Below are 27,088 nucleotides of genomic sequence, written 5' to 3'. Positions count from 1 at the left end.
TTTTGCCTGTGCAATAGCTCCGTTATTGTCACAATACAGGGCTATTGATCCTTTAATGGAGGGGACTACACCAAGTTCACCTATGAACTTCCTTATCCATATAGCTTCCTTTGCTGCTTCATGTGCAGCAATGTACTCCGCTTCAGTTGTAGAATCCGCAATGGTGCTTTGCTTAGCACTTTTCCAGCTTACTGCTCCTCCGTTGAGGCAGAAGACAAACCCAGACTGTGATCTGAAATCATCTTTGTCGGTTTGGAAACTTGCGTCCGTATAGCCTTTAACAATTAATTCATCATCTCCACCATAGACCAGGAAGTCATCTTTGTGCCTTTTCAGGTACTTCAGAATGTTCTTGGCAGCAGTCCAATGCGCCTCTCCTAGGTCTGACTGGTATCTGCTCGTAGCACTGAGTGCGTACGCAACATCAGGGCGTGTACATATCATAGCATACATTATTGAACCAATCAATGATGCATATGGAATCCCATTCATTCGTCTACGCTCATCAAGTGTTTTTGGGCACTGAGTCTTGCTTAGAGTCATTCCATGAGACATGGGTAGGTAGCCTCGCTTGGAGTCCGCCATCTTGAACCTATCAAGCACCTTATTGATATAAGTGCTTTGACTAAGTCCAATCATCCTTTTAGATCTATCTCTGTAAATCTTGATGCCCAATATGTACTGTGCTTCTCCTAGATCCTTCATCGAAAAACATTTCCCAAGCCAAATCTTGACAGAGTTCAACATAGGAATGTCATTTCCGATAAGCAATATGTCGTCGACATATAATACTAGGAAAGCAATTTTGCTCCCACTGACCTTCTTGTATACACAAGATTCGTCCGCGTTCTTGATGAAACCAAAGTCCTTGACTGCTTCATCAAAACGTATGTTCCAGCTCCTGGATGCCTGCTTCAATCCGTAGATTGATTTCTTTAGCTTGCATACCTTTTTAGCATTCTTTGGATCCTCAAAACCTTCAGGCTGTGTCATAAACACAGTTTCTGTTAAAACGCCGTTTAAGAAAGCAGTTTTGACATCCATCTGCCATATTTCGTAATCGTAATATGCAGCGATTGCTAACATTATCCGAATAGACTTTAGCATTGCAACTGGTGAAAAGGTTTCATCGTAATCCACACCGTGGACTTGCCTGTAACCTTTTGCAACCAATCTAGCTTTGAAAACTTCAAGTTTCCCATCCTTGTCCTTTTTCAGTTTGAAAACCCATTTGCTTCCAATGGCTTGGTAGCCATCTGGAAAATCGACCAAATCCCATACTTGGTTTTCAGACATGGAGTCCAATTCAGATTGCATGGCTTCTTGCCATTGCTTGGAGCTAGGGCTCGTCATAGCTTGTTTGTAAGTCGCAGGTTCATCACTTTCAAGTAATAGAACGTCATAGCTCTCGTTCGTCAAAATACCTAAGTACCTTTCCGGTTGAGATCTATATCTTTGCGATCTACGCGGGGTAACATTTCTAGATTGACCATGATTCTCACCAGATTCTTCTAAAGATCTCTGAGTTTCATCCTGAATGTCATCTTGAGCATTCTCTAGAGTTTGTTGTTCGACTCGAATTTCTTCGAGGTCTATTTTTCTCCCACTTGTCATTTTGGAAATGTGATCTTTCTCCAAAAAGACACCATCTCGAGCAACAAACACTTTGTTCTCAGATGTATTGTAGAAGTAATACACCTTTGTTTCCTTTGGATAGCCCACAAGGATACATTTGTCAGATTTTGGATGAAGTTTGTCTGAAATTAATCGTTTGACGTATACTTCACATCCCCAAATCTTAAGAAAAGACACATTTGGAGGCTTTCCAAACCATAATTCGTATGGAGTCTTTTCGACATCTTTAGACGGAGCTCTATTTATAGTGAGTGCAGCTGTATTTACTGCATGTCCCCAAAATTCTAATGGAAGTTCGGCCTGACCCATCATTGACCTGACCATGTCTAGCAAGGTTCTGTTCCTCCGTTCCGACACACCGTTCCATTGTGGTGTTCCAGGAGGAGTCAATTCTGATAGAATTCCACATTCTTTCAGATGGTCATCAAATTCATAGCTCAGATATTCACCGCCTCTATCAGACCGCAGTGCTTTAATCTTCTTGCCTAATTGATTCTCTACTTCACTCTGAAATTCCTTGAATTTGTCAAAGGATTCAGACTTATGCTTCATTAGGTAGACATAACCATACCTACTGAAGTCATCAGTGAAAGTGATAAAGTAGCTGAAACCACCTCTAGCATTTGTACTCATTGGTCCACATACATCTGTATGGATTAAACCCAATAGTTCATTTGCTCTTTCTCCAACTTTAGAGAAAGGTTGCTTTGTCATTTTGCCAAGTAAACATGATTCGCATTTACCATAATCCTCTAAGTCAAATGGTTCTAGAATTGCTTCCTTTTGAAGTCTTTCTAAGCGTTTCAAGTTTATATGGCCTAATCGACAATGCCACAGATAGGTGAGATCTGAATCATCCTTTTTGGCCTTTTTGGTATTTATGTTATAAACTTGTTTGTCGTGATCTAATAAATAAAGTCCATTGACTAATCTAGCAGATCCATAAAACATCTCTTTAAAATAAAACGAACAACTATTGTCTTTTATTAAAAAGGAAAATCCCTTAGCATCTAAGCAAGAAACTGAAATGATGTTTTTAGTAAGACTTGGAACATGGAAACAATCTTCCAGTTCCAAAACTAGCCCGGAGGGCAACGACAAATAGTAAGTTCCTACAGCTAATGCAGCAATCCGTGCTCCATTTCCCACTCGTAGGTCGACTTCACCCTTGCTTAACTTTCTACTTCTTCTTAGTCCCTGTGGATTGGAACATAAGTGTGAGCCACAACCTGTATCTAATACCCAAGAAGTTGAATTAGCAAGTATACAGTCTATAACGAAAATACCTGAAGATGGAACGACTGTTCCGTTCTTCTGATCTTCCTTTAGCTTTGGACATTCTCTTTTGTAATGGCCTATTCCATCACAATAAAGACAGCTTGATGTGGACTTGTCCTGCTTTGATTTAGCATTGCCCTTGGACTTTCCACCTTTCTTGAACGGTCTCCTTCTAGCCTTGAGTAAATCTTTGGCTTCACAGTCCAGTATTATTTCAGCCTTTCTGACAAGGTGAACAAATTCTGCAACTGTTTCTTCTCTAGGTTCACTTAGGTATAGTTGCTTGAAGCGACCAAACCCACTGTGTAGTGAATTGAGCAAGATAGAGACTGCCATCCTTTCGCTTATTGGTGTTCCTAGTAGACTTAGGCGATCAAAGTATGAACACATAAGATCCACATGGAACCTCAGTGGGACGCCTACCCTCTGTTTAGTGCGAAGGAGCTGAACATGTGTTTCTTGGACCTCCATCCTATAACACCTGTTGGGAGAACCAACCTTTAGACCAGACGTTGATTCAATCAACTCATGGACGTTCAGGTCCCTGTCCTCCGTACTTCCACGACAGATATCCCTCAGATTCTTGATGAGCGTAAAAGGTTCATAAGCTACAAACCTTTTAGCCCAATCATCAGGGATATTGTTCAGCATGAGACTCATAACCTTTTTGAGATCCGCATCCCAGGCGTAAAATCTCTCAGGGGTCATGTCTCTGGCATAGTAGCTTGGCATGGGATGTGACAGTACATACTCAAGTCCATTGAGTTTGACTATTTCAACTAGCTTAGCTTCCCATTCAAGAAAATTAGCCAGGTTCAGCTTGACCATAAGCTCAGAACCCATGATAATGTTTTGATTGTTGTTTTCCATATTAAAACTACAATTGAAAAGAATAAACAAATAAATAACCATTCACAGTTTCTCTTAATAAACTTAAATTCTAGCATACATGCATAATTCAATGTTTATTAAGCATTTTATTCAAGTTATGTGTTCCGGCAGGTGTGAATAAAATGATTCCAAGATCCTAAAATCATTGAAGAACTAAGCACAGTTTGTCGACTTAATCCTAGAACATCTTAGGTAAGCAAAAGCCTTTTGCTAATAGTCTAGAAACTATTCTTGGTTGATAGGTACGTCTAAGAACTTATTAGGTAAACCTATCGATTTTGCCACGACATAAAAGGACTCCTTACTTATATCGTTGAGTTTCACCAAAACTAACATGTACTCACAATTATTTGTGTACCTTGCCCCTTTAGGACCAATAAGTAACACCTCGCTGAGCGAAAACTATTACTAGATTGATGTAAAGGATATCCAAGCAAGTGTATATTTTGGCATGGCACCTTTTAACTCAATTTTTAAGTTTGGAACTTAAGGCTCTTACTATGTTGGTTAGATTTTAAGTGAACTAAAATCCTTAATCATGCAACATAATCAAGCTTTTGATCTCATGCATTTTAAGACATATTTAAAAGCAATAAATAACTTAAAACATGCATAAGATAAATGTGATCTAGTATGGCCCGACTTCATCTTGAAGCTTTGACTTCAAAGTCCGTCTTGAAAATCTCCGTGGGAGGCACCATTTTCTTCAAATAGGATAAGCTATAACTAATTACAACTATTTGATGGTACGCAGACCATATTTGAATTGAAAAATAACTTTGGTACTTTAGACCAATTACATTCAAATTAATGGTACGCAGACCATATTTTCTACCCTATTTGGGCCATACTAGTCACTTCATAACCTGCAAAACAGTACATATACAATATATACCATTCACCCATTCATTATCATGAATGGCCCACATAGCTGGTTAGTAAAACACATTATGCATCACGTAAACATTTGCAGCAATTAATCAAGGGCACCAATAATCTACCAATTATTCAGTCCTTATAAATTCTAATCAAGTTGTTTTAACCTTAAGGATTCGTAGACCTAATAAAGAGTTTATGACTAAAAGGGCTCCCACTTAAACCAATAAATTCATATGCTTTACTAATTTTAAACATAAAAATGTATTTCAAGTCTAACCGGAAACATACAAATTTAATTAAAATTTAAAGCTCATATAAATTTATAATTGAATCCAAAAGTTTAATTTAATTTCAGTCGTATTTAAATTAATTCATGATTTTAATTTTAGTAAAATAATTAGAATAAATAAAATTTATTATAATTACAATATTCAAAATTAAAATCCAAGAAAATAATTTAAATTATTAATTTTAAAATTAATTAAAATTACGTAAACTGAAAATTTTCAAATTAAACATTCAAAACGATCTAATCGCAACGCAAACACCCTACGCATCGCACGCCCATGGGCCGCACGCACACAGCCATCGCTGGCCATGTGCGCGCAGCCCATGCGCTCGTCGCATAGCTGCTGCATCTTCCATCGCAAGCCATCGCACGCTGTGGTGCTTGATGCGCGCGCGCCAGCGCTCGACGCACGCGAGCCATCGCTCGCTGTGCGCGCTCGCCAGCGCTCGCTGCGCGCGAGCCATCGCTCGCTATGCGCGCGAGCCATTGCTCGTTGTGCGCGCGAGCCATCGCTCGCTGTGCGCGCGAGCCATCGCTCGCTGTGCGCGCGAGCCATCACTCGTTGTGCGCGCGAGCAATTGCGCGAGATCAATCGCTGGGCGCAGCGCTCGTGGCACGCGAGCTTGCGCTCGCTGCGCGCGAGGCTGCGCGTCGTGGCGCAGCTCGCTTGCTGCCCACACGCGACTGCCTTGGCTTGCCTTTCGCCCATGCCCATTTGTTCATAGCTCGTGGCCCACGACACAAGGCAGGGCTGCTGCCTTGTGCTCGTGCACCATGCCCTTGCTCATTGCATTCGTGCCGCACGGGCGACGAGCTCCCTTGCTCGTCGTCGCATGCCCGCACTATACAACACCCCTTAAGGGTAACACGAAACGTCCATTGCTTTGTGCGTGCAAGTTATATGAACGAATCGCATAAAATTAAAATTTATATTTAAAATTAATGACAAATTAATAAATAATATTAATTTCATAGTTTTAGGGCGAAAAATCGAAAATTTATTATCCAATTGATTTCCGATTATTATGGATTCAAGTCTAGGTCATAAAAATTTAAAATTTATCATAAATTTACAATTTTTATGGTGGTTTTTAATCATAGGTTTCTAATTAGATTATAATTAATTATGAAAATCAAATTAATTCTAAATTATTCTAATTTTCAACAAATTAATCATAATTACAAATTAGATTGCATAATTAACAAGGCTAGGCATTCAAACTTGTTAAACATATACATTAGGTCAATCAAAAATTCAAGATTTATCAACAAGAATCGCAAATATTTAATTTAACATCTTAAATTTACGAAATTTTGCATTCGAAAAACTAAAACCTTCGAAAAGTCATAGTTAGGCTTCGAAATTTTGTCAAAATTTTAGAATGCCTTTTACATGCGGAATTGACACAAAAATCACTCGATTTGGATGAGTAACGAAGAAACTGTCGAAAAATTGCGTACGTATAATTAAATAAACGCAATTTGCAATTAATTAACAATTACGAAAATTAATCACCCCTTTTAATTCTTGCAAATTTGTAATATTTAACCATGTTTATGCAATTTAGATTATGAAAATAATAAGGGGCTCGTGATACCACTGTTAGGTTATGATACATATGACAATTCATAAATCATGCGGAAACAACCATTTAGCCAGGAATACATATTATTTACACATAATCATATAGCATAATTTAGATGCATACTCTTTGTTGCGTGCCTTCCCTAGCTGCGCCTGAACCGAACAAGAACAAGTCTTTAGGACTCCAAGTGTCGTCCCTCCGTAGATAGTCCACAGCACGTCCGGATCCGCCTTAAGATTGACCAACTAGAATCGCCCTTAAGGTACTAGAATTTTCGGCACTCTTAGGTAAGAAATATGACTGAATTTTTCTCTCAAAACTCACTTTGAATACTTGAATTAATCTCTGAAAATATGTGACCCTAGGCACGTATTTATAGAGTTATGGAAAGGGAATTGGAATCCTAGTAGGATACGAATTAATTAAACTTAGAATCCTATACGAACTCTAATTAATTAATTTATCCTTTTAGGAATAGGAATTTAATCATATACCAAATCCTAATAGCTTTAGGAATCGTGCATGAACACAAACACACACACACACACGCGGCAGCCACGAGGGCCGCCCATGCGCGTGCGTGCGAGCAGCAGCCCACGCCACGAGGCCCACGCAGCCGTGGCCTTGGCGCGCGCTGGGCCTGCCTTGGCTGGGCTTGTGGCGCGCGTTTGGCTTGCTGGGCGATGGCCCGACTTCGTGCTGGGCCTTCGTCCGGCAGGCCTCGTCCGATGCTAATTCGTACGATACGCTTCCGATTAAATTCCCGGTTCCGGAATTCATTTCCGATACGAACAATATTTAATATTTCCGATTCCGGAATCAATTTCCGTTTCGAACAAATATTTAATATTTCCGTTTCCGGAATTATTTTCCGATTCCGACAATATTTCCGATTCTGACAATATTTCCGTTTCCGGCAATATTTCCGATTCTGGCAATATTTCCATTTCCGATAATATTTTCCGATACGTACCATGTTTCCGTTTCCGGCAACATCTACGACTTGGATAATATTTATATTTCCGATACGATCCATATTTCCGTTTCCGGCAATATCATCGTATCCGGAGTATTCATTTCTTGCCTGTGACGATCTCAGCTCCCACTGAAACCAAGATAAGTCGATTCCGAATATCCATAGATGGAGTATCTAATGCCATTAAATACTTGATCCGTTTACGTACTATTTGTGTGACCCTACGGGTTCAGTCAAGAGTAAGCTGTGGATTAATATCATTAATTCCACTTGAACTGAAGCGGCCTCTAGCTAGGCATTCAGCTCACTTGATCTCACTGAATTATTAACTTGTTAATTAATACTGAACCGCATTTATTAGACTTAACATAGAATGCATACTTGGACCAAGGGCATTATTTCCTTCATCTGATGCCTCCTATCATCCTGCTTCAGAACATTTTTCACAGGGAGGGGATGATGATAACATAAATAATCACTCTGTGAGAAACTCTCCTCCTACACAAAATGGATTTTATGATCCTCGTTTGATTCACCAGGGTGGCAGAATGTTCTCTGGTTCAGTTCAGTTTCATGGGAATGCTCATGATTATTCACAGCCACGTAATTATCTCGACCCATTACCTCTTAATGGCTCTACAAGTAACAATAGCTCTGGTACATTTAGAGTTTCAGCACCACCTTTTGAAGATAATGCAACTCTCCAACAGGGTTTTGCTTTCAGATTTGGTAGAGATAATGCGGTGTTTGAAAGGGGGGAAACATCTAGACCTCCAGACCATAATCATGGTAACAATTCTGGTAGTAGATCAGCTGTGCAGGGTTCTGAAGCTTGTGTGGTGGTTAATCATGTCTTGATTGAACCTTCTACAGCTCCTGAGATTGGGAAAACTCAAATCCCAGTGCATCATGAGCAATCCTATTTTCATGTTTCTCAAAGGCAAAGGGATCCTTCCCAGAATTTTGTAGAGGGCAAGCCTAAAATTTTTTATGATGGTGTTTTTCATTCCATTCCAAGTCCAAGGGGGTTATATATACACTCTCCTCCAATCCCAGTCATCAACTCTAAGCCTGGTATGTTTTCTAAGTGCATGATTACTCGTGGTTTGGGGAGTAATATCCCAGCTCCAATTATAATCCCCTCTGCTGTTGGGATGATTGGTGTTGGAAAAATAGTGCAAGCTGTCAATGAAGATCTTTCGAGTGACCCATCTACACCAACAGTGAACAATTCGACCTCCATTTCTTCAAATGAATCTATTACTGCAAATTTGGCATCTAAGTTTGAAGCAAGTTGGCCTAAGAAACGTTCGAGGCCTGGTGGATTTGAAAGCGAAGGAGGAAGTTCAGTGAGAGCTTTACCTTCTCATCATGGTCATTGTGATACTGATTGGTGTCATAAGAGGAGGAAGCTTAGGCTAAGAAATCTAGAATTAAAGGGAGGTTTTAATAGATGGACAACCAAGAAAAATGCGTCTGTGTTACATTCTAAGTGTATCTCAGATTTGGATATGGCTAGAGACTTGGAGATCGAGGTTCATCAAGATATAGTTAAGGCCTTTAATAAGTGCAAATCCAGCAAAAGGAAGAGGGAGAAAACGCTTTGTGTTCCAGGTTCTAGCAAGAAGGGTCGAATGCTCAATGTGGGGGGATCTCAATTCAATCCAATTCGAAGTTCTCAGTCAATGATTCTCTTTCAGTTGCTTCAAATCAATCTTTTTCTGTTACTAAAGCGAAGGTTCAACCTTCTTCCTCTAAGTGAAGTCTATATGTTGGAATTGTAGGGGGTTAAATGACACTTTAACTCCTAAGCTCCCTTATATATTTTGGCTACTTCAAGCTCAATCTCCTAAGTTTTTGTTTTTGTCAGAAACTAAAATGTTTGTATCTAGTGCTGTAAATTTGTTTAAGAGCACTAATCCTAGCTTTTGTAGTGGTGTAGATTCAATAGGTAGTAGTGGAGGTTTGCTTGTATTAGGATGGTGTAATTTCAATGTAAGTTGTGTACTTAGCTCTCCTAATTATGTAGTTTGTAAAATGAATGAAGTTAATGGAAATATTTACTATGTGACTTTCCTTTACGGTTCACCTTCTATAGAGGATAGGAAGAGTGTTTGGGATAGTTTATTACAAATTCTTGCTCTATATCCAAAGAATTTAATTCTAGGTGATATTAATCAAGTGGAATACTTTGAGGATAAATTAGGAGGTCGGAATGAAATTGATGGATGGGATACTTTTAATCTTTTTCGTCTTCAAAGTAACCTTCTCGAAGTTCCTTTTTCGGGACCAAGTTTTACTTGGTCTAATAAAAGAGAAGGAAACCACCTTATTTTGGAACGTCTTGATAGAGGTTATATGTCAAATGATTGGTTTATGAGTTTCCCGGATAGTAAAATTACTAATCTTCCATTCATTGCTTCGGACCATTCGGCAATTATTTTTGACAATGAGAGTATTACCCTAAAGAAATGCCGCCCTTATCAAATTGAAAATTGGTGTCTTCAATTTGCAGAGATTTGTAAGTTAGTGGACGAGGTTTGGAGGGGAAATTTCCATGGTTCTCCTATGTTTTTACTTTCTAGGAAGCTAGTTACGCTTCGACTTAAAATTAAGTCCTGGTGCCTTAGAAACAAAAAATATTGGGGTGTTAACTGGAAAGACCTAAGTGAGAAACTTTCAGCAACAGGTTTACGAGTGATTACTTTGAATCATGCGGAGGAATACATAGAGGAGGTTAACTCGGCCTTTTCTGAAGCATCTCTTAAAATACAGTTTTGGAGACAACGTATGAAAGAAAGGTGGATCAAAGAGGGTGACATTCCGACATCGTTGCTTTGCTCTAGAGTGAAAGTGAGGCAGAAAAAGAATGAGATTTTAACTCTCAAAGATCAAAGCGGAGTTTGGGTGGAGGGTCATCAAGAAGTTCAAAGCTTGGTACTTAATGCACTTAAGGAAGTTTTCAGAAGTAATGATGTGATACCATCAAATGAGGATGTTGAAATGGTAATTTAGGAATTAGGCTTGCCTCAGATTTCAAACAACCAAAAATATTTTCTTGAAAAGGATTTTGAGGATTCTGAAATCAAGGAGATTATGTTTTCAATGGGGGATTCAAAATCGCCAGGGCCAGATGGGTTCACAGCAGCTTTCTTCAAAAAACATTGGACCATAGTTGGACAATCGGTTTGTGAAGCGGTTCATAGTTTCTTCAATTCAGGTTACCTCCTTAAAGAATGGAATCATTCCTTGTTGGTTATGATTCCGAAAAGAGATTTACCAGAAGACACAACTCATCTAAGACCGATAAGTTTGTGTAACACGGTCTACAAGTGTGCTTCTAAATGTTTGGTGATGAGATTAAAGACTATTCTTCCGACCATTATTTCTCCATTCCAGCATGCTTTTATCTCAGGACGTTTCATGACTGATAACATTTTATTGAGTCATGAGGTGATTGAAAAGATTAATTGCCATCGAAGGGGTGGAAGCTACCTGGCATCCCTTAAAATCGATATGAGCAAGGCCTATGATAGAGTGCACTGGGACTTCCTTATTCAAGTTCTTAGGGGTTATGGCTTTCCGCAGCATTGGTTAAGGCTAATCCATCAATGTATCTCTACGGTAACCTATAAAACCTTGATTAATGGGCAAACTTCAGAGAAATTTGTGCCTCATTGTGGAATTCGTCAAGGAGATCCATTATCCCCTTTTCTGTTTCTCTTCTGCATGGATATTTTATCAAGAATGTTGCAGCTAGGGAATGATCTAAAGCAGTTTAAAGGTATTAGTCTTTCAAGAGGGAGCCCGCAGTTGACTCATCTTTTCTTTGCGGATGATGCTCTTGTTTTCTTCAATGCTACAAATGAGACTTGTGGAGTAATTGCTTCCATTCTACAACGTTTCTGTGGAATATCTGGTCAACAACTCAACCTGCAGAAATCGCTCTTTAAAGTAAGTCCAAACACTCCAGTAGAGGTTCGACTTGGTTTTAAAGATATTTTGCAAATGAAATTAGTTCAAAACTTAGGTACACATTTAGGGGTACCAATAGATTTGGAGGGGAAAAAGTACTCTAATTTTCAATTTATTGTGGATAAGGTTGCATGTAAGATTTCGGCTTGGAATTCTTGCAACTTGTCTCAATCTCAGAAACTAGTATTGATAAACTCGATTCTTCTTGCTATGGCTTCCCATGTTCTTAGTTGTATGGAGGTGCCATTGGCAATCACTTCGAAACTGGACTCCATTATTACTAGGTTCTTTTGGGCTGGGAAAGAAGGTTCAGGGTTACATTGGGTGAAAAGGAGTACCTTACAACTTCCTCGAGGACTTGGGGGCTTGGGTGTTCGAAGTGTTTCTTGCTTGAATAAAGCTTTGCTTATGCGGCAAGTTTGGCGTTTAAATAAAAACCCTAGTTCTTTGTTGGCACAAGAGTTCGACAGGAAGTTCTTAAAGCCCATTAAAACTGGAATCAAAGTTTCATTTCTTGGTCGTCATCTTTCTTGGGGTATGAGAGGACTAGGTAGGGCTTCAAACCACATTCTGCGAGGATGTTTTTGGAAAGTAGGAAATGGGAAATCCATAGTTGCAGGAAGGGATAAATGGGTTAATGGTAATACACCCATTTTTTATTCTAATGTTTGCCTTAGACAAGCAAAAGACTGGAAAGTTCATCATTTTATTCTACCTTCAGGGGGAGGTTGGAATCATGAGAAGATTAACTCGAGTTTTGAATACAGAGATGCCAGAAGCATAGTAGGTATGGAGCTACCTTCTTTGGACCGAGATGATTTCCTTTATTGGAAATTTCATAAGTCAGGCCAATTAACGGTTAAGTCAGCCTACGCTATGTTATCATTAGAAGAATCAACAGAAGCTGGGCTTAATTCAGAGGTTAAGTTTTTTAAACTCTTATGGTCTATGAAACTTCTCCCTAAATGGAAGCTGTTCATTTGGAAGCTACTTCACAATGGTGTTGCCACTAAGGCAAACCTTGAAAGGAGAGGAGTTCAACTGTCTTCGAGGTGTGAGGTGTGTAGCTTAGAAGATGAAGATTCTCAACATCTTTTTCGTTTTTGCTACATTGCGCGTGATGTTTGGAGGCATGGGTCACTTGCTATCCATTCAAATATCAACGAAACTATGTCTTTTCAAGAATGGTTTCTGTTTTATATCCGACTATTTCATCGTCAGGATGGTATCCATAGTCCAAGGATTGTTTATTTTATAAGTACTCTTTGGAGCTTATGGTTGGTTAGGAACAAAAGAGTATTCAGGGGTGAAGTTTCTAATACCTCAGCAGTTATTAACCTTATACAAATAGGGTTGGACCAGCATGCAATTCTGCTTAAAAACCAGTCTCTCCATTTAGGGTTTCTACATCCTCCGGAGGGGGATCCTACCTACCCACCGGGTTTCTCTAGAGTTATTTTGACTGGGTTAGAAACACAAGATCCTATTTCGATTATAGTGGTCGATGGCTCCTGGTTTAAGAATTCAAAGAATTCAGGTATGGGTTGGTGTTTGGATAGGGATCAAAGTTCTACTGATCGAATTATAGGGGGGGCGCAACATGGAACGGCATTTTCAGCGCTCCACACTGAGGTTTTAGCTTGTCTCTTAAGTTTGTGTTGGGCTTCTCAAGCCGGGCTAAGGAGAATTACAGTTTTCACGGATTCCCAATGTCTTGTGGAAATTCTTCGATCACCAGACATCATGGACATTCAACTCATCTGGACAATTGCTGAAATTAAAAACATCGGGAAATCCTTTCTCTGGTGCTGCATTAACAAGGTGGATAGATCAAGGGTTGAGCAGGCTCATGTGCTGGCAAAGGCTGCTTCAACCTCTCTTTTTTCTTTTTGTCATTTTCCTTAGTTGTTTGTATTAGCTTATGTCAAAAAAAAAATGTAGGAAATATAATTTTAGTTTTACTACTTTATAAATATTAATCATAATTATTACATTTCTAATATTACATTAGAATTTGAGATTTTCGTTGGTAATTATAATGCAATACGGACCCCTTTAACATTATAATGCTTGTGGGCCCGTTTCATTGTTGTCGTGGGTATTGGTTTTGGAGTATTGTTTGGGAGTTGCGGTTTATACCAGATTCCTTATAAATACTCATTTATTTATTCCAATAAAATAACCCAGAGACATAGAGAAACATATAAACCCTAAAAATTATTATCTCAGTCATTATTGTCCCATAGAGATCTGAGCAGTTCTTGAAATAATTCCAGCCTTCCAATCGGGGTACAGAGTTGGAACGTAGTTGTGTTACCCTTGGGGAGCAATCGTCACTGAGAACCTTGTACTGGTGGTGGCGAAATATGCTTCTAAGGCATACGTGAAACCCGTCACAGCTTTTGAGATCAATTATTGAATATTATATTTCTTCCTTATTATTATTGTTAATTTCATGGTTACTACGTACGCATTATTTCCAATAATCTAGAAGCGTATTTTAATGTTATTACCATGATGGGTACCGTCGATTTCGTGAGGATTTATTATGGGAATACGATTTATGAGAAGCGTACTTTTTCATAAATGTTGTTTTACGATAACATTGTTGCTATGGTTTAATCATTGATCGTGAGGAAATTCGTGAGCATGATCTAATATTATGGTTTGGGAATCCTTAATTATTAATGTGATGTCATATACTATTCATTAATTTGCTGCCATTGATGGATAAAGTTAAGGACCTTGCATGTGTTTTGGCAGTCGTCAAATTGCTCTCTTAATTTTGATTTGAGTGGTAATATCCAACAATACATGGTGTATGATCAAGACGTGTAGTCGGTTAAATTAACATAAAGTATTGATGTATTGGTGTTTGTCCAATATCTAATTTATACATTAAATCTTGTGGATTATCAATTTCGATCAAGATTAATTTGTGGAAATTTTTATAGATGTTTATATATGGGCATATACCTCTGGAAATATGATTATCATAATTTGTTTGTTTCTTAATTTCCTCGAAATCCGGTCACGTTTATCTAATCTTGTGCAGAAGACAGGTCATTTAATTAGTTAGCTAATGGCTTTACCTTTGTGGTGTCAAAGGCTTTCTTAGATGGATTATTAGCTCAAACAATGGTCTCTTTTATGAGTTTCAATTTGTTCGAACAGTTTTGTCAACGGAGTTGAGTGCTTATCAAATTGCTAGTAGGAATTGGAGTTGTCATATGACTCCTTGGATCTGATGCATGTATGGAGTACATACTTCTCATTTGAGAATACACTGGGTACCCTATAGTAGTGTTAAATGTTAAGGGTTAAAACTGACCACAACCCACCCGTGGCAAAGAAGACATGCCACACCCAAGCCGTGGAGTAGGCTGCCCCATGACGTATTTGTACGAGAATAATAGCATAAAGCACTCTAAAAGCATGGGTTAAAATCATCGATTGAGAATGATCAAGTTCGTATATCTGACCTTTGCATTCCAACAAGTTTATGGGGAAAAAGGGAGTTCCTTATTTTAATTACCTTTGTAGAACTTTAATTCATTTACATAAATTATTTTATGTACCGTTTTGTGCAAAAGTGGACATTGTGAGGGTTAAACCTAAAGTTCGTATACTAACAAGTGTGTTAATTGTGGTAGTGTGCGCTGGTCACTAACAAGGTAGTGCAGGTTTATTATACTTGGACGTATAGTTAATGTGAATACCTGCTTGCAGAGCTAGCAATAAAGATGAGGATGCTCGTCTACTACTTTGGGGAGCACAAGCATTAATGGTAGTATATCCATCATGCTTGATGTTAGGGAAGTTTCTTATCAAAATTTTATTTTGAAAAACTCTAACTCATTTACATAATATGTAGATGCTTCCCCTCCTTTGATATGTGGTATATTGTTATCTGACACTTTGTTGGTCAATGTGGGGGTGTGAGTTAGTGCATGTGGCCAATGAACTAGTTTTACTAGAAACAGAGAGTATGTTGGAAAACAAACACGTAAGCAATGATATGAGTAGTTTTATTAAACTAAATTCATGCTATTTGTTTTATTATTAGCATATTGGATGCATATGTGTGTGTTCCTATATGTGGTTGGCTTTGATAGTGTTCATATGCCTTGTGTGAATCATATGTTGTTGCATTGTACACACGTTAATGCTTTAAATGAGACCAAATTTTCTATTTACCCAATCCAATGTGAAAGCCAAAATGAGTCAAATAGTTGGTAAAGATATGTCCTACCCGAATACGATTATGTAGAGCAGGTTCTTGGTAAGTACGTATTTCCTATTGAGTCAATCAAGTGGCGATTATGGAATATTGTTGAAACGTACTTATGCAAAAATAGTTTTCCATAACTTGAATATGCTGACATTCTTGAAGTTCTAATACTGTATGATTGATTCATGACTTGATGATGCTTGTGTTGTAAGCATACTTTGTAGATAATCCTTTGTTGCACGGTGGGGAGCGTGAAAGCAATCTCCATAATTCACCGAAAGGTACAATGGGAAGAGGAACAAACGAGTAGGTTTAAGATGCCCATTGAGTACCAATGACGAGTCTAATTAATATGAATTTTTGGTCAATATCATTGGATCCTACAAGTCAAGATACATAAAATTAGAAAAGGCTATTGGATGATGGCTCATTGTGGGGGTATTATATTGACATTCACTAGTTATTGTATGTGTGAGTTGCCAGGTACAATGAGTTAATTTCCAAAGTGTGACACATTCGCGCAATTTAGACACGGGAAGATACAGCTATTTGTGGATGTGATACCTTCCTTGAGTATGTGAGATTAAATAGAAAATATTCTTTAAGTAAGGTCTTGGCACAAGTTGGTGTCAAACTAGTTAAGAGGAAGGGTTTCTAAATCTATATTGTGTTCAATTTCTACGGAAAACACTTGTTAGGATGAGCTTATGCTCTTAATGAATCTATATCCCGAATTTGGGTGGTATTATGAGAGAACTTGATGGATTCACCGTTTTGTGTAAGGTTTAATGTATCTAGCCTTATGGTCTCCTAGAATGGGTGATACTATAAGAAGCCTTGATAGATACACCGCTTTATGATTAAGAAGGTTAATCCTTGTTGCTCTTATGATTCCATAGTCCTATTGTGTGGATGGTTCTTATTATTGAACTTGATGGATTTAAGATTAAAGTATCTAGCCTCATTGACTTCACTTACTAAGTGATTTCATGAGAAGACGTGATAGATACATTGTGCAATTTGTGAGGTTGAACAATATGTTCTTAATAAATCCATAGCTCCTTTGAGTGGTCCTAATAAAACGGACTTGATGGATATACCGATGGGTAAGGTTGGATGTTTAAAGTCCTCAATGTATGCATATCCTTTTTGGGTGGTTTATGTGGTAAAATAGACTTGATGAGACACCTATGTGAGTAAGAGGGGATGGCATCCTTCTATGAAAAACATGTTCGTTGTTTTTCTAATAATACTCACTAGAATCCAAGGTAATGTTGGCCTCGTATGACGTTTCATGCGGTCGCGGAATTTTTCAAGCTTCTAAAGGTGAAGCGTGTGGTGTTGGGTTTCTTCAATAGTCGTAGAGTTCAATCTTCGTATACTTTATTGGTTGTTGAATACCTCGCTCCACTAATGTGTTAGTTCAAGTCTTTAGACACTAACATTTATGCGCTAAACCTTTCATTTACTGCTCAGGTTTCAAGATCTCTTGTCCGTATGCATTATTGGGGGATTGTTGGTAATTATAATGCAATACAGACCCCTTTAACATTATAATGCTTGTGGGCCCGTTTCATTGTTGCCGTGGGTATTGGTTTTGGAGTATTGTTTGGGAGTTGCGGTTTATACCAGATTCCTTATAAATACTCATTTATTTATTCCAATAAAATAACCCAAAGACATAGAGAAACATATAAACCCTAAAAATTATTATCTCTGTCATTAGTGTCCCATAGAGATCTGAGCAGTTCTTGAAGTAATTCCAGCCTTCCAATCGAGGTACGGAGTTGGAAGGTAGTTATGTTACCCTTAGGGAGCAATCGTCACTGAGAACCTTGTAACGGTGGTGGTGAAATACGCTTCTAGGGCAGGCGTAAAACCCGTCACAGCTTTTGAAATCAATTATTGAGTATTGTATTTCTTCCTTATTATTATTGTTAATTTCATGGTTACAACGCATTATTTTCAACACTTTTATCATTTACAAGGTACAATCATATTATACATGGACATCTTAGCATAACAAAGTAGTTAATTTTCTATACTCCGTACTAATATTGGACGTATTAAATATTACATTTGTTTCTTTAATATTTTCATTTTTAGTTAATACAGTGTTCGAGGGCGCGCGTTGCGCGCGATATACTTAGGAATATGTGATTTGGTGTTGACGTTGTTCTAATGCTCTCGATATTTTATATTTGTGCTTACGATATTTGAATGAGTTCGTATTTTACCATGCCAAAAGTACAGAAAAAAATTATGACATACTCCCTCCATCCCGGAATACTTGACCTGTTTTCCTTATCGGAGCGTCCCTTAATACTTGACCTGTTTCTAAAAATGGAAATATTCTAACAATATTATATTATTTCTCACTCCACCCCTATTAACCCACCTACCCCCTACTACATACAAAAAATAATTAAAAATTCAACCCCTACTCTCCCCCAACCCAACCTCTTAACCCACCTCCCACTAACTACATTAAAATAATACCCCAATATCAACTACTACCTATTAAATTAAATAAGTCAATTCAAGTCCCTTAAACTCTGGGTCGAATATTCCGGGACGGAGGGAGTATATAATTTTTTAAGCTAATATTAGTATGCTCCATAATTAATTTATACCATGTATTAAGCAATTATCTATAATATGCGCAAAAAAAATTAAAAAATACAGCGTATATATCATAACTCCCGCAATCTATCTCACCGCTACAAATTCCTTTAACCACAGAGAAGCTGATATATTAATGCTTGCCTATTATAAACATCAAAAGTACATTTTGTTGACCTCTTTAGCTTGGAATACTTCTTCTTATATCAAGGTCTCAGCAGAAGGCCGAATCCTATGTCAAAGAATCCACATGAATTTAGTGAGATCATGGTCAATATTACTGTTAGAAGCCTTTGCTGATGAGTTAGCAAGTTAAACAGGTGGTATTGCGAGTAATAATATGATTTTTTAAGGATATAGGAGAAATCTCATACTACTATATTCCAGTATTGAGCTAGTATTGAGTCTCAATATAAAACAGGAACTTGAGTTCTATATATAGAAGCAAGTCTCAAGTCCCCTCTATCTATACTCCTTTTCCTCATTATCTGCAGAGGATATCAGTAAATGAACTCATTAGACCGATATAAATAGCAAGCATTTAAAAATGTGGAAAGCTGATAATTATATGTTAAATCCCTCATGTGCCTAAGATAAGTAGTGAGCATGAAATGATCTGAAAACGGATAGAAAGAAATTCTTTGATGATCGACCAGACCATTATTTGTGGATGTACTCAATTTTTTATTTTAAACATCAACCATCGCCACATTATAAATTGATAGTCCTAACTCGAATTCAACACTCCTGTAGGCTGTAATCCTATGCCATAAACATCAGATAGAAGACAACGTGTAGCAAAGTAATGTTCTAAGCTAGTTATATACTACGTATAAAGTATTTAAAATCCCAGATTCTTTCGGAATTTGAGCTTTGTATTTGGATGCTACATCAATCTAGATATCTAGATCATCAATTCCACTTAAAATACATAAATTCATCTTATACGATACAACGTAAAGAGGGATATTTACCATAAATCATCAAACTAAACTACCTTCTCTACTCCCAATTCAAAATCATCACATCCAAAAACCATCCAAATTAACAATCTTACAACCTACTACTAATCAGAATCGGCTAAGAAACAAACACAATAAATTCAAAAATATACCTTGTACATGGAAATATCCCCCTACGCTACTCCTTTAAGTCATCCTTAGTAAAGATCAACTCAACAAACAATATTGTCCTACACATTCCAAACAAAACCCAATCAAAATTTACCAATTCCAAACAAATAACACATTTGAACAGAGTAAAACTATTTAAATTGTGCATCTTTATGCTGATGATACCATTAAAAAAAATCAATAACTATTTAAATCAATCACAGTAACCTGATCAAAAGAAGAAAAAAAGGATAACAATAAAGTTCATAACTTAAACAAAAAAGAATAGAAATTTTATGGGGATATTACAAAATCAAGTGAAAGAACATAAGACCTTTAAATTGACAAATAATTGCAAAATCAGGGATAAAAAGAAAATAGTATACAACTGGGAATTACTATGTGAGTTCAGTGGCGGAGCCAGAAATTCAACGTTGGGGGGGCGAGAAAAAAAAATGGAGCTAAAAATAAGGAGGGGCTAGGAAAAAAAATAAAACTAAAAAGAAAAGGCATGGTATTAGGATTTGAGCCCTAGATCAAGGAGTATAAATGAGTTGTTAAACTAAAAATAACCATTGAGGCAAGTAACATTTAGTGATATACTTTAGTATTTATTACTATATATTAGTGTTTTTTAAAATTGTTGGGGGGGCGGCCGCCCCCCCCCCCCCCCCCTATCTCCGCTACTGTGTGAGTTGCATGTGAGTCACACGTAGGAATTACTGTTCATAAGCAATAGTGTATCATCTCCCACTTTTAAAGAATAGAGAAATAAATAAAAATAAAATGACAGAATTTCTGTTGCTCTATAGTCTTTATACTTTTGTGACAGGAAATAAAGAAGAGTCTTGTTGCATCCCTATTTTTTTATGCTTTTAGCTGATTAGTCTATTTTGCAGATATTGGCCCTGCAGCAAATTACTATTTGCACATCTAAAGCATGGTATTTGGAGGATAAACAACTTGAGAAAAAGGTATTTTGCTTTGGTGTTTTTTAAAGTATGACGTCCGCGCTGCACATACACACATAGGGTTGTGCAAGGGTTTTAGCAAGAGGGAAAAAGTAGATAGGAAAAACGAGTGGGTGAGTGTGGGACCAAACTCTATAAAAGATAGAGAGTAGGTAGTTAGGAAGTAGGGGGTATTAGAGACACAAGATGCATGTAATCAACATAATCCTCTAAAATCAGAAGATATATGGCGATATGAAATTACGGGGTTAACTTGATCAGTTTAAGAGTTCTATAACAGGCCATGGAGGACCAAAACACCAAGCATTTAGCAGTGTCTGTACATGACAACAGTTTGTAATTTACACTAATTGTTATCTGGAAATTGGCAGATTGCAAAAATGAGCATTCACAATGGCATTGTCTCAGAGTACACATCTATGGCCTTATTAATGACTGAGACCCTGAAAAAAGAGGCAGAAGCAGTTGCTAAGCAGGTATTGTTTAGACATAACTGCTGCTATTACAATTTTTTGTAGTACTGATAGTCACTCATTCCTTTTATATCATTTGCTGAGTACGTGTTAAGGTTGATTTAACTCCTGAAAGCACTAACATGAAGCCACAAAGAATAGCCATCAAATGTAGAATCTTTGGGCCTAAAAAAATAATTAAATAGACCTTGGTTTTTATTTCTATCAATTTTGATTGTTCAGATGCTTAAGTTGTTGGAAACTATATGGGATTCTGGTAAAGAGTCTAATTAGCTCTGAATAACTCTCCACTCCTCCTGTAATATGAGTGAATAGTTTATATAAGAAAACTCTCGGCAATAGGCAATACTAATCACATAGGTATTCCAGTTTAGCATGACCACTGAAAATAGTTTTCGAAATCACCAAGCTCAAAAACTTTTAAAGGACTACAAATGAAGGCACATACCACTCTCAAAATTCGATTTTATTACCTAGAATTTTAGCTTGATGAGCTGCAACTCGAAATAGCTGGCTAGGGTCTGCATGAACTCCTTAGTGACCTTAGAGACAAACCTGGAGAACAGCAACTGCAAAACCAACTTCCCAAGTGAATTATTTTTGTTCCTTGAAATACAAAAAAACATGTAAATTTAACTTTTAAACAAGACATATAATCCTATAAACTTCCAAGTCACTCCATCTTTGGAAACAAGGGAAGACAGAGCGCATCGCAAAAAAAAAATCACGAGGACTTCCCAATTTAGCAGTCTAGTATGGATTAATAAATAGGTAACACTTTACAACATTAACTCTCAAATACTATAGCATAAACCCATGCTTTGTTCAGTATGGATCACCTCAAAGCACCAGGAATAGATGGATTTAATGTTCACTTCTACAAGTCTGCTTGGAGTGTGATTGGTAACAGCGTTATTGGAGCAACTCAAGACTTCTTTAAGTACTGTAAAATGACTGTCCAGGTAAACTGTACTCATGTTTCCTTATTCCTAAAGTCTCAAATGCTATTCTTCCCAATTTAGCAGTCTAGTATGGATTAATAAATAGGTAACACTTTACAACATCAACTCTCGAATACTATAGCATAAACCCATCTAATACGCTAGTAAATTGCAGATTTCAACACCTATTTAATAATGCATAGTTGTCTGCATAAAAGGTTCTGAACAAGCTCATAACATAGTAGAAGAGTTAGAAAATTCCTCTCTAAATGAAAAGCAAAGTAAATGACAAAAGCAAAGTAAATGATAAAGAGAAGTTGGTCACACAGTAGCTTTCACACCCAATTTCAAGTCTATGAAATTAATGAATTGTATAAACAGGAAAATATAGCATTCATATAAAGAAACTTAGGGACGGGTGAACTACGATATGTGCAAGTTAGTTTTGATCTGCAAGTTTTGGATTTGTTTAGCTATGTCCATATTTGTAATTTTCTCAAATATTATTGATTTTGGGTATGCGCAAATGGTCGTGACAACTCATATGTCCACCCTTCCATTTTCTGAAAGATATAGAAATGGTTATCATTTGTACCCATGTATCTTAAATTTCAAGTGTTTTATTCAATAAGGATTGTTGATGTCTTGATGATGTACCCTGCTGATATCTGATTATAAATAAACTGCAGGTGACGTTGGTTTGGAACTCAAGAAGTGAAACCACAGTACATATCAGCATCTTATTTGATGTTGATATGTACTGAGATGTCTTTGTTTATGATACTTTCAGACCAGAATCAACCTTTTTGAATACTTGGCCAACGTACATATGATCAAAGAGGAAATGAGGTGTTCAGAAACCTGTAACCTTCATTTCTTGGTTGATTTCAAGTTCCGTTCACCTCTTTACCGGCAGGTAATACACCTTTCTATCATTTTATTCTGCGTGTTCACACATTTATGCTCCAGGGGTGCAGTTTTGGTGTGTGCTCTTCCTTGGGTTAGGAGTTTACTTCTCCAGCATTCTAGCAGGATAATGTCACAAGAGTCTTCATTAGCTGCTCTTAATTCCTTATACCAGGTAAAGATTCTTATCTTGCATTTCACAGAATCTGAAGTTGAAAATTTACATCTACTTTTAGCTAAGTTTATTATTTCATATTCGTATACAACAGAAGAGAATAAAAGTCTTTCCATGTAACGTATACTACACAATCCTAATTCGGGTCAATGGGTCAGATTTGGGTTTAGTTCCGGATTGATTTCGGGTTGTGTCAAAAAAATATCAGAAATACTGTAAAACTTAATATTACTACAAAATATGATAAATGGGTCAAATCGGGTCGATTTCATGTCATCTGGGTTCGGTTCAGGTCGGGTTTGGATTTCTCTCAGTAACTTCAGGTCGGATTCGAGTCGGGTTATAGGGTCGGGTCAGGGATTGCCAGCCCTAGGTGTGTGTATGTTCCTTCGTCAAACAGCTTGTTTCTGACAACCAAAATTAGTTTGAAGTGAAGTTTTCATGGGTAGTACTTAATATCTATTCATTGTCGACCTTAGTTTTAAATAATTATGTTTATGTACGGACTTCACGATTCAACTTGAACTGGTGTACAAGAAAAATTGGTTGAGAACAAATGTACATATTATGACAAAGAATTCATATGGTCAGAAGAACAGGCAATATTTGGTATAAATAATACCGAAAACTGACCTGCTGAGATGTCTATGAACATCAAAAATGATTGTAAGCACATCGTATAGGTTAACTGAGTTCCAGGCAGATTCAATACGAGCTTTAGTCCTGGGGTATCAAAGAAATAATGTAAAGGAGATTAGTACATTATACTGACATAAGCCTAAAAGAATCTGTCTTGCCCACTCCAAATAAACTTCAGGAGAAATGACAATGCAACATTTATATACAACACTGAGTCCTAAAGAACAAAGATAAAAAAAGCTAAGGTCGTACCAAATGTTAGAAAGGTTAATAGATTTATGTAATTTAGTAAAGATCTCATACCATATACCAATATCCATTGAAATCAAGAATGTGCTTTTTCATATATTCTTATTCTTATTACTCCACCACTCAATACCACCTCTAAAAGTAGGCAATGAAAAACAAAAACAAATGGGGGTGAACACTGAGCATGTACAACTGTACAAGCATTACAACACTAAAATCACCATATACCATTATCATATTGAGGTGTTGTTAGTACCTTGTGGATGATAACCCAATATAATATGATCTATCAAATTTGACAATAATTTCCCAATATAAATCCCAATTGAGATAGAAATACCTCAATATTCGGAACCTAACAAAACCCCTACTGAAATACCCCCTAAAACCTCAAATATCATCTGATTCAAATACAAAATCACAATTGAGCTACAAAATTGCAAAAGATGACCATTTTCAGGTAAAAATCAACAATTTATTCTCCAATTTCATAAACCCATAACCCAGAAACCCGACTCACGCATTTCCACATTGAAATCAACCATTCAAAGAACCAAGATCCCTAACAAACGGTTTCATAATCTCTGAAATAGCATACATAATCCATTAATTGGACTAATGAAAATGAAACATAAATGCAGTAAACTTTAATCAATTGAAATCAATGATTAAGAAACTAAGATTGATGTTTAATCCCACCCACTCCCCAATTCCACCCTAAGAAAACACCAAAACAAGCAAAATCACCATCAAAACAAACATAATAAAAAAAACCTAAACAAACAAAAATTTACTTCCTAAAAAAGTAAGACTACTTTTCATCAGGAATAAGAAAACCCTCTCAATTTCCCTTATCAAAACCAGAAGTAGAAGAAGAAATTTTGGGTTCTTTTCTGAGACATTTCATCAAACACCTAAAGTTCAATAATAAATCCCATAAAACACCATGAAGTTCCAAACCCAATTGTTAGCGGTATTTATAAGTAGCTGGGAAATTGAACAAGAAAAAATAGAATCCAAAACTACTTCTGTTATTACTCGTACTACATCTCCATCTCCCTATAATCTGTAACACAAAAATTTAATTATCCTCCAATTTCATAAACCCATACCCAGAAACTCGACTCACGCATTTCCACATTGAAATCAACCAATCAAAGAACCGAGATCCCTAACAAACGGTTTCATAATCTCTGAAATAGCATACATAATCCATCAATTGGACTAATGAAAATGAAAGATAAATGCAGCAAATTTTAATCAATTGAAATCAATGATTAAGAAACTAAGATTGATGTTTAATTCTTCGTTAAAAAAAATTACCTGAAGAGAGAGACAGATCTGACGAGGGATAATGAAGAAAAATGGTAGTCGTCTCTCTGCATTTTTGGTGAACAATGAGGGCGGAGAAAACCAGTTGATAGGTGAAGGTGAGGAGGAGGAGAGAGAGAAGAGCAGACTCAGAAAAATAAGGACAAATTGTTTTTTACCTAAAAAAAATCAAAAATTATTTTTTACCACCTAAAAAAACAAAAGTTATATTTTACCACCTAAAAAAATATTAAAATTGTGTTTTACCACCTAGTAACGGGAAATCTAAAGAAACCGTTATGTGGGCCACGACAACGGTAATATTTTAGATGTTTTCACTTATCTTCACGATTTTCATATACTGCGATTAACATACGGAGTATTTCATGATTTTGCCTCTGCTTTTCTTCCATATCGTTGTTCTTCAAATCTGTGAAATATTGAACCCATATTTCCTCCAAACAAATTCAATCGAAAAAATCAGAAATCAAAATAAGTTACCCGTCGAAGAATCGCATTTATCCGTCGAAGAGCCCACATTTTTGCAGCTTGAGAATGTTAGAAGAGAGAATGTTTTGCTCTTGCGAAATGAGGTACCCAAATTGAAGGAACACTTCTTAAAATTCACGAAAATGAATACTCAAATCGTTAATCTTTCCAGCTTTGCAAAGGAGATTCAAGATCTTCTTTAAGGTATGATTTATTTGTGTCAAAAATAATATCTCACCAATTCGTTTCGTTTTGAATAATTCAATCGATGTTAATTGGTTTATTAAACCAATTTGTGTGTATAATTGATCTTGAAACATCATGTATGTTAAACAATTTTCTGAATTTAATGACTTAAATTAACCCCCAAAATTGAAAATTAAATTTAGGGTTCATAACAATTTTGATCGAATTGGGGATTTCTTGAATGTGAATTGTTTTTTCAAATTAAGGTTAGAAAATGCTAATTTAGTTTATTATGAACTAATTGGGATTGTTTTTGTATGTCAATTATAGGGGATAATGCCTGCTCTTAGTTTTTCTCCTTCAAAGGGGAAAAAATGTGGCTGGGGAGTTCTTCTTGCAAGGTTGACTGGTTGGACTAGGGAAAATCCTGGGCGAAAATTCAGATCATGTAAGTTTTACGATCCAATCACAGAAACATGGGGATGCAAAGCTTTCGAGTGAGTGGATGAACAAGATGGAACAACTTGGCAAACAAAGGTGATAAACAATCTTGCATAACAGAAGCAGCAGCACGGTGTGGTGCATACAGTTTATAGCAACAGATTATTGTGCATAGCAGCTGCAGATTATTGTGCATAGAAACACCATCACAATATGGTAGAAAGTTAGAAACAACACAATACAGCAGCAAAAAACAGCAGAAACAGCACAATACAACATCAAAATACAGCAGAAACAGCACAAAACAGCAACAAAATACAGCACAATACAACAGCAAAATACAGTAAAAACAGCAAAATACAACAACAAAATACAGCAGAAACAACAATAACAACATAGCAACAGCAGCAGCACATATCTATAAACAGAATACAGAAATAAATATAATCTGCCTAAATTTTGAGGTACAGCAGCTAGTGTAATAATGGAGAATTGAATGCTGTAAAGAGTGGAGGGTAAGGAGGGTGAACGGAGTAAAGGTTGAGAATCCCAGAATGAACGTTGAAAATTGGAGGGAGGGTGAAAAGGTGGGCCCCACATAACGGTTTCTTTAAATTTCCCGTTACTAGGTGGTAAAACACAATTTTTTTTTTTTAGGTGGTAAAATACAATGTTTGTTTTTTTAGGTGGTAAAAAACAATTTTTGGTTTTTTGTAGGTGGTAAAAAACAATTTGTCCGAAAAATAAAGCATTGCCGGCAATTTGTAAAATAAAACGCGTCGTTGTATTTTACTGTAGATAAGCTACAGTAGTAGGACTCCAACTTTTTAAAG

The 27,088-nt window shown here is 36.9% G+C and overlaps 1 protein-coding gene and 1 long non-coding RNA gene across 4 annotated transcripts; one reads left to right on the top strand and one right to left on the bottom strand.

Annotated features, from left to right (window-relative positions):
• The first annotated feature begins 10,639 nt into the window (after nucleotides 1-10,639).
• LOC110777470 (uncharacterized) lies at nucleotides 10,640-14,347 on the top strand. The gene is made up of 2 exons (XM_021982077.2): nucleotides 10,640-13,366; nucleotides 14,273-14,347. The coding sequence occupies exons 1-2, from the start codon at nucleotides 10,640-10,642 to the stop codon at nucleotides 14,345-14,347; spliced, it is 2,802 nt and encodes a 933-aa protein (XP_021837769.2).
• A 4,015-nt stretch (nucleotides 14,348-18,362) lies between these two features.
• On the bottom strand, nucleotides 18,363-25,305 carry LOC110777471 (uncharacterized). 3 transcript variants are annotated; one of them, XR_008920956.1, is made up of 6 exons: nucleotides 25,152-25,305; nucleotides 23,574-23,663; nucleotides 21,392-21,487; nucleotides 19,477-19,554; nucleotides 18,737-18,850; nucleotides 18,363-18,594 (listed from the first exon to the last, which is right to left on the bottom strand). It is a non-coding gene; the product is annotated as an uncharacterized lncRNA (long non-coding RNA). The 3 variants fall into 3 exon arrangements; XR_008920955.1 differs by having other exon boundaries at nucleotides 18,363-18,850; nucleotides 25,152-25,303; XR_008920954.1 differs by lacking the exons at nucleotides 18,363-18,594; nucleotides 18,737-18,850 and having other exon boundaries at nucleotides 19,158-19,554; nucleotides 25,152-25,301.
• Between the last annotated feature and the right edge of the window lie 1,783 nt (nucleotides 25,306-27,088).

The sequence above is a fragment of the Spinacia oleracea genome, chromosome 5 (assembly GCF_020520425.1).
Source record: "Spinacia oleracea cultivar Varoflay chromosome 5, BTI_SOV_V1, whole genome shotgun sequence".
Classification (NCBI taxonomy): Eukaryota; Viridiplantae; Streptophyta; class Magnoliopsida; order Caryophyllales; family Amaranthaceae; genus Spinacia; species Spinacia oleracea.
The sequence above is the reverse complement of the archived record's forward strand: the minus strand, read 5'-3'. Positions and strand labels throughout refer to the sequence as shown.

Coding starts and splice junctions, on each gene's coding strand:
- LOC110777470 (XM_021982077.2), top strand. CDS start 10,640: ATGGGGGATTCAAAATCGCCAGGGCCAGATGGGTTCACAGCAGCTTTC. Junction 13,367..14,272: donor TTGAGCAGGCTCATGTGCTG/GCAAAGGCTGCT, acceptor GTGTTTTGGCAG/TCGTCAAATTGCTCTCTTAA.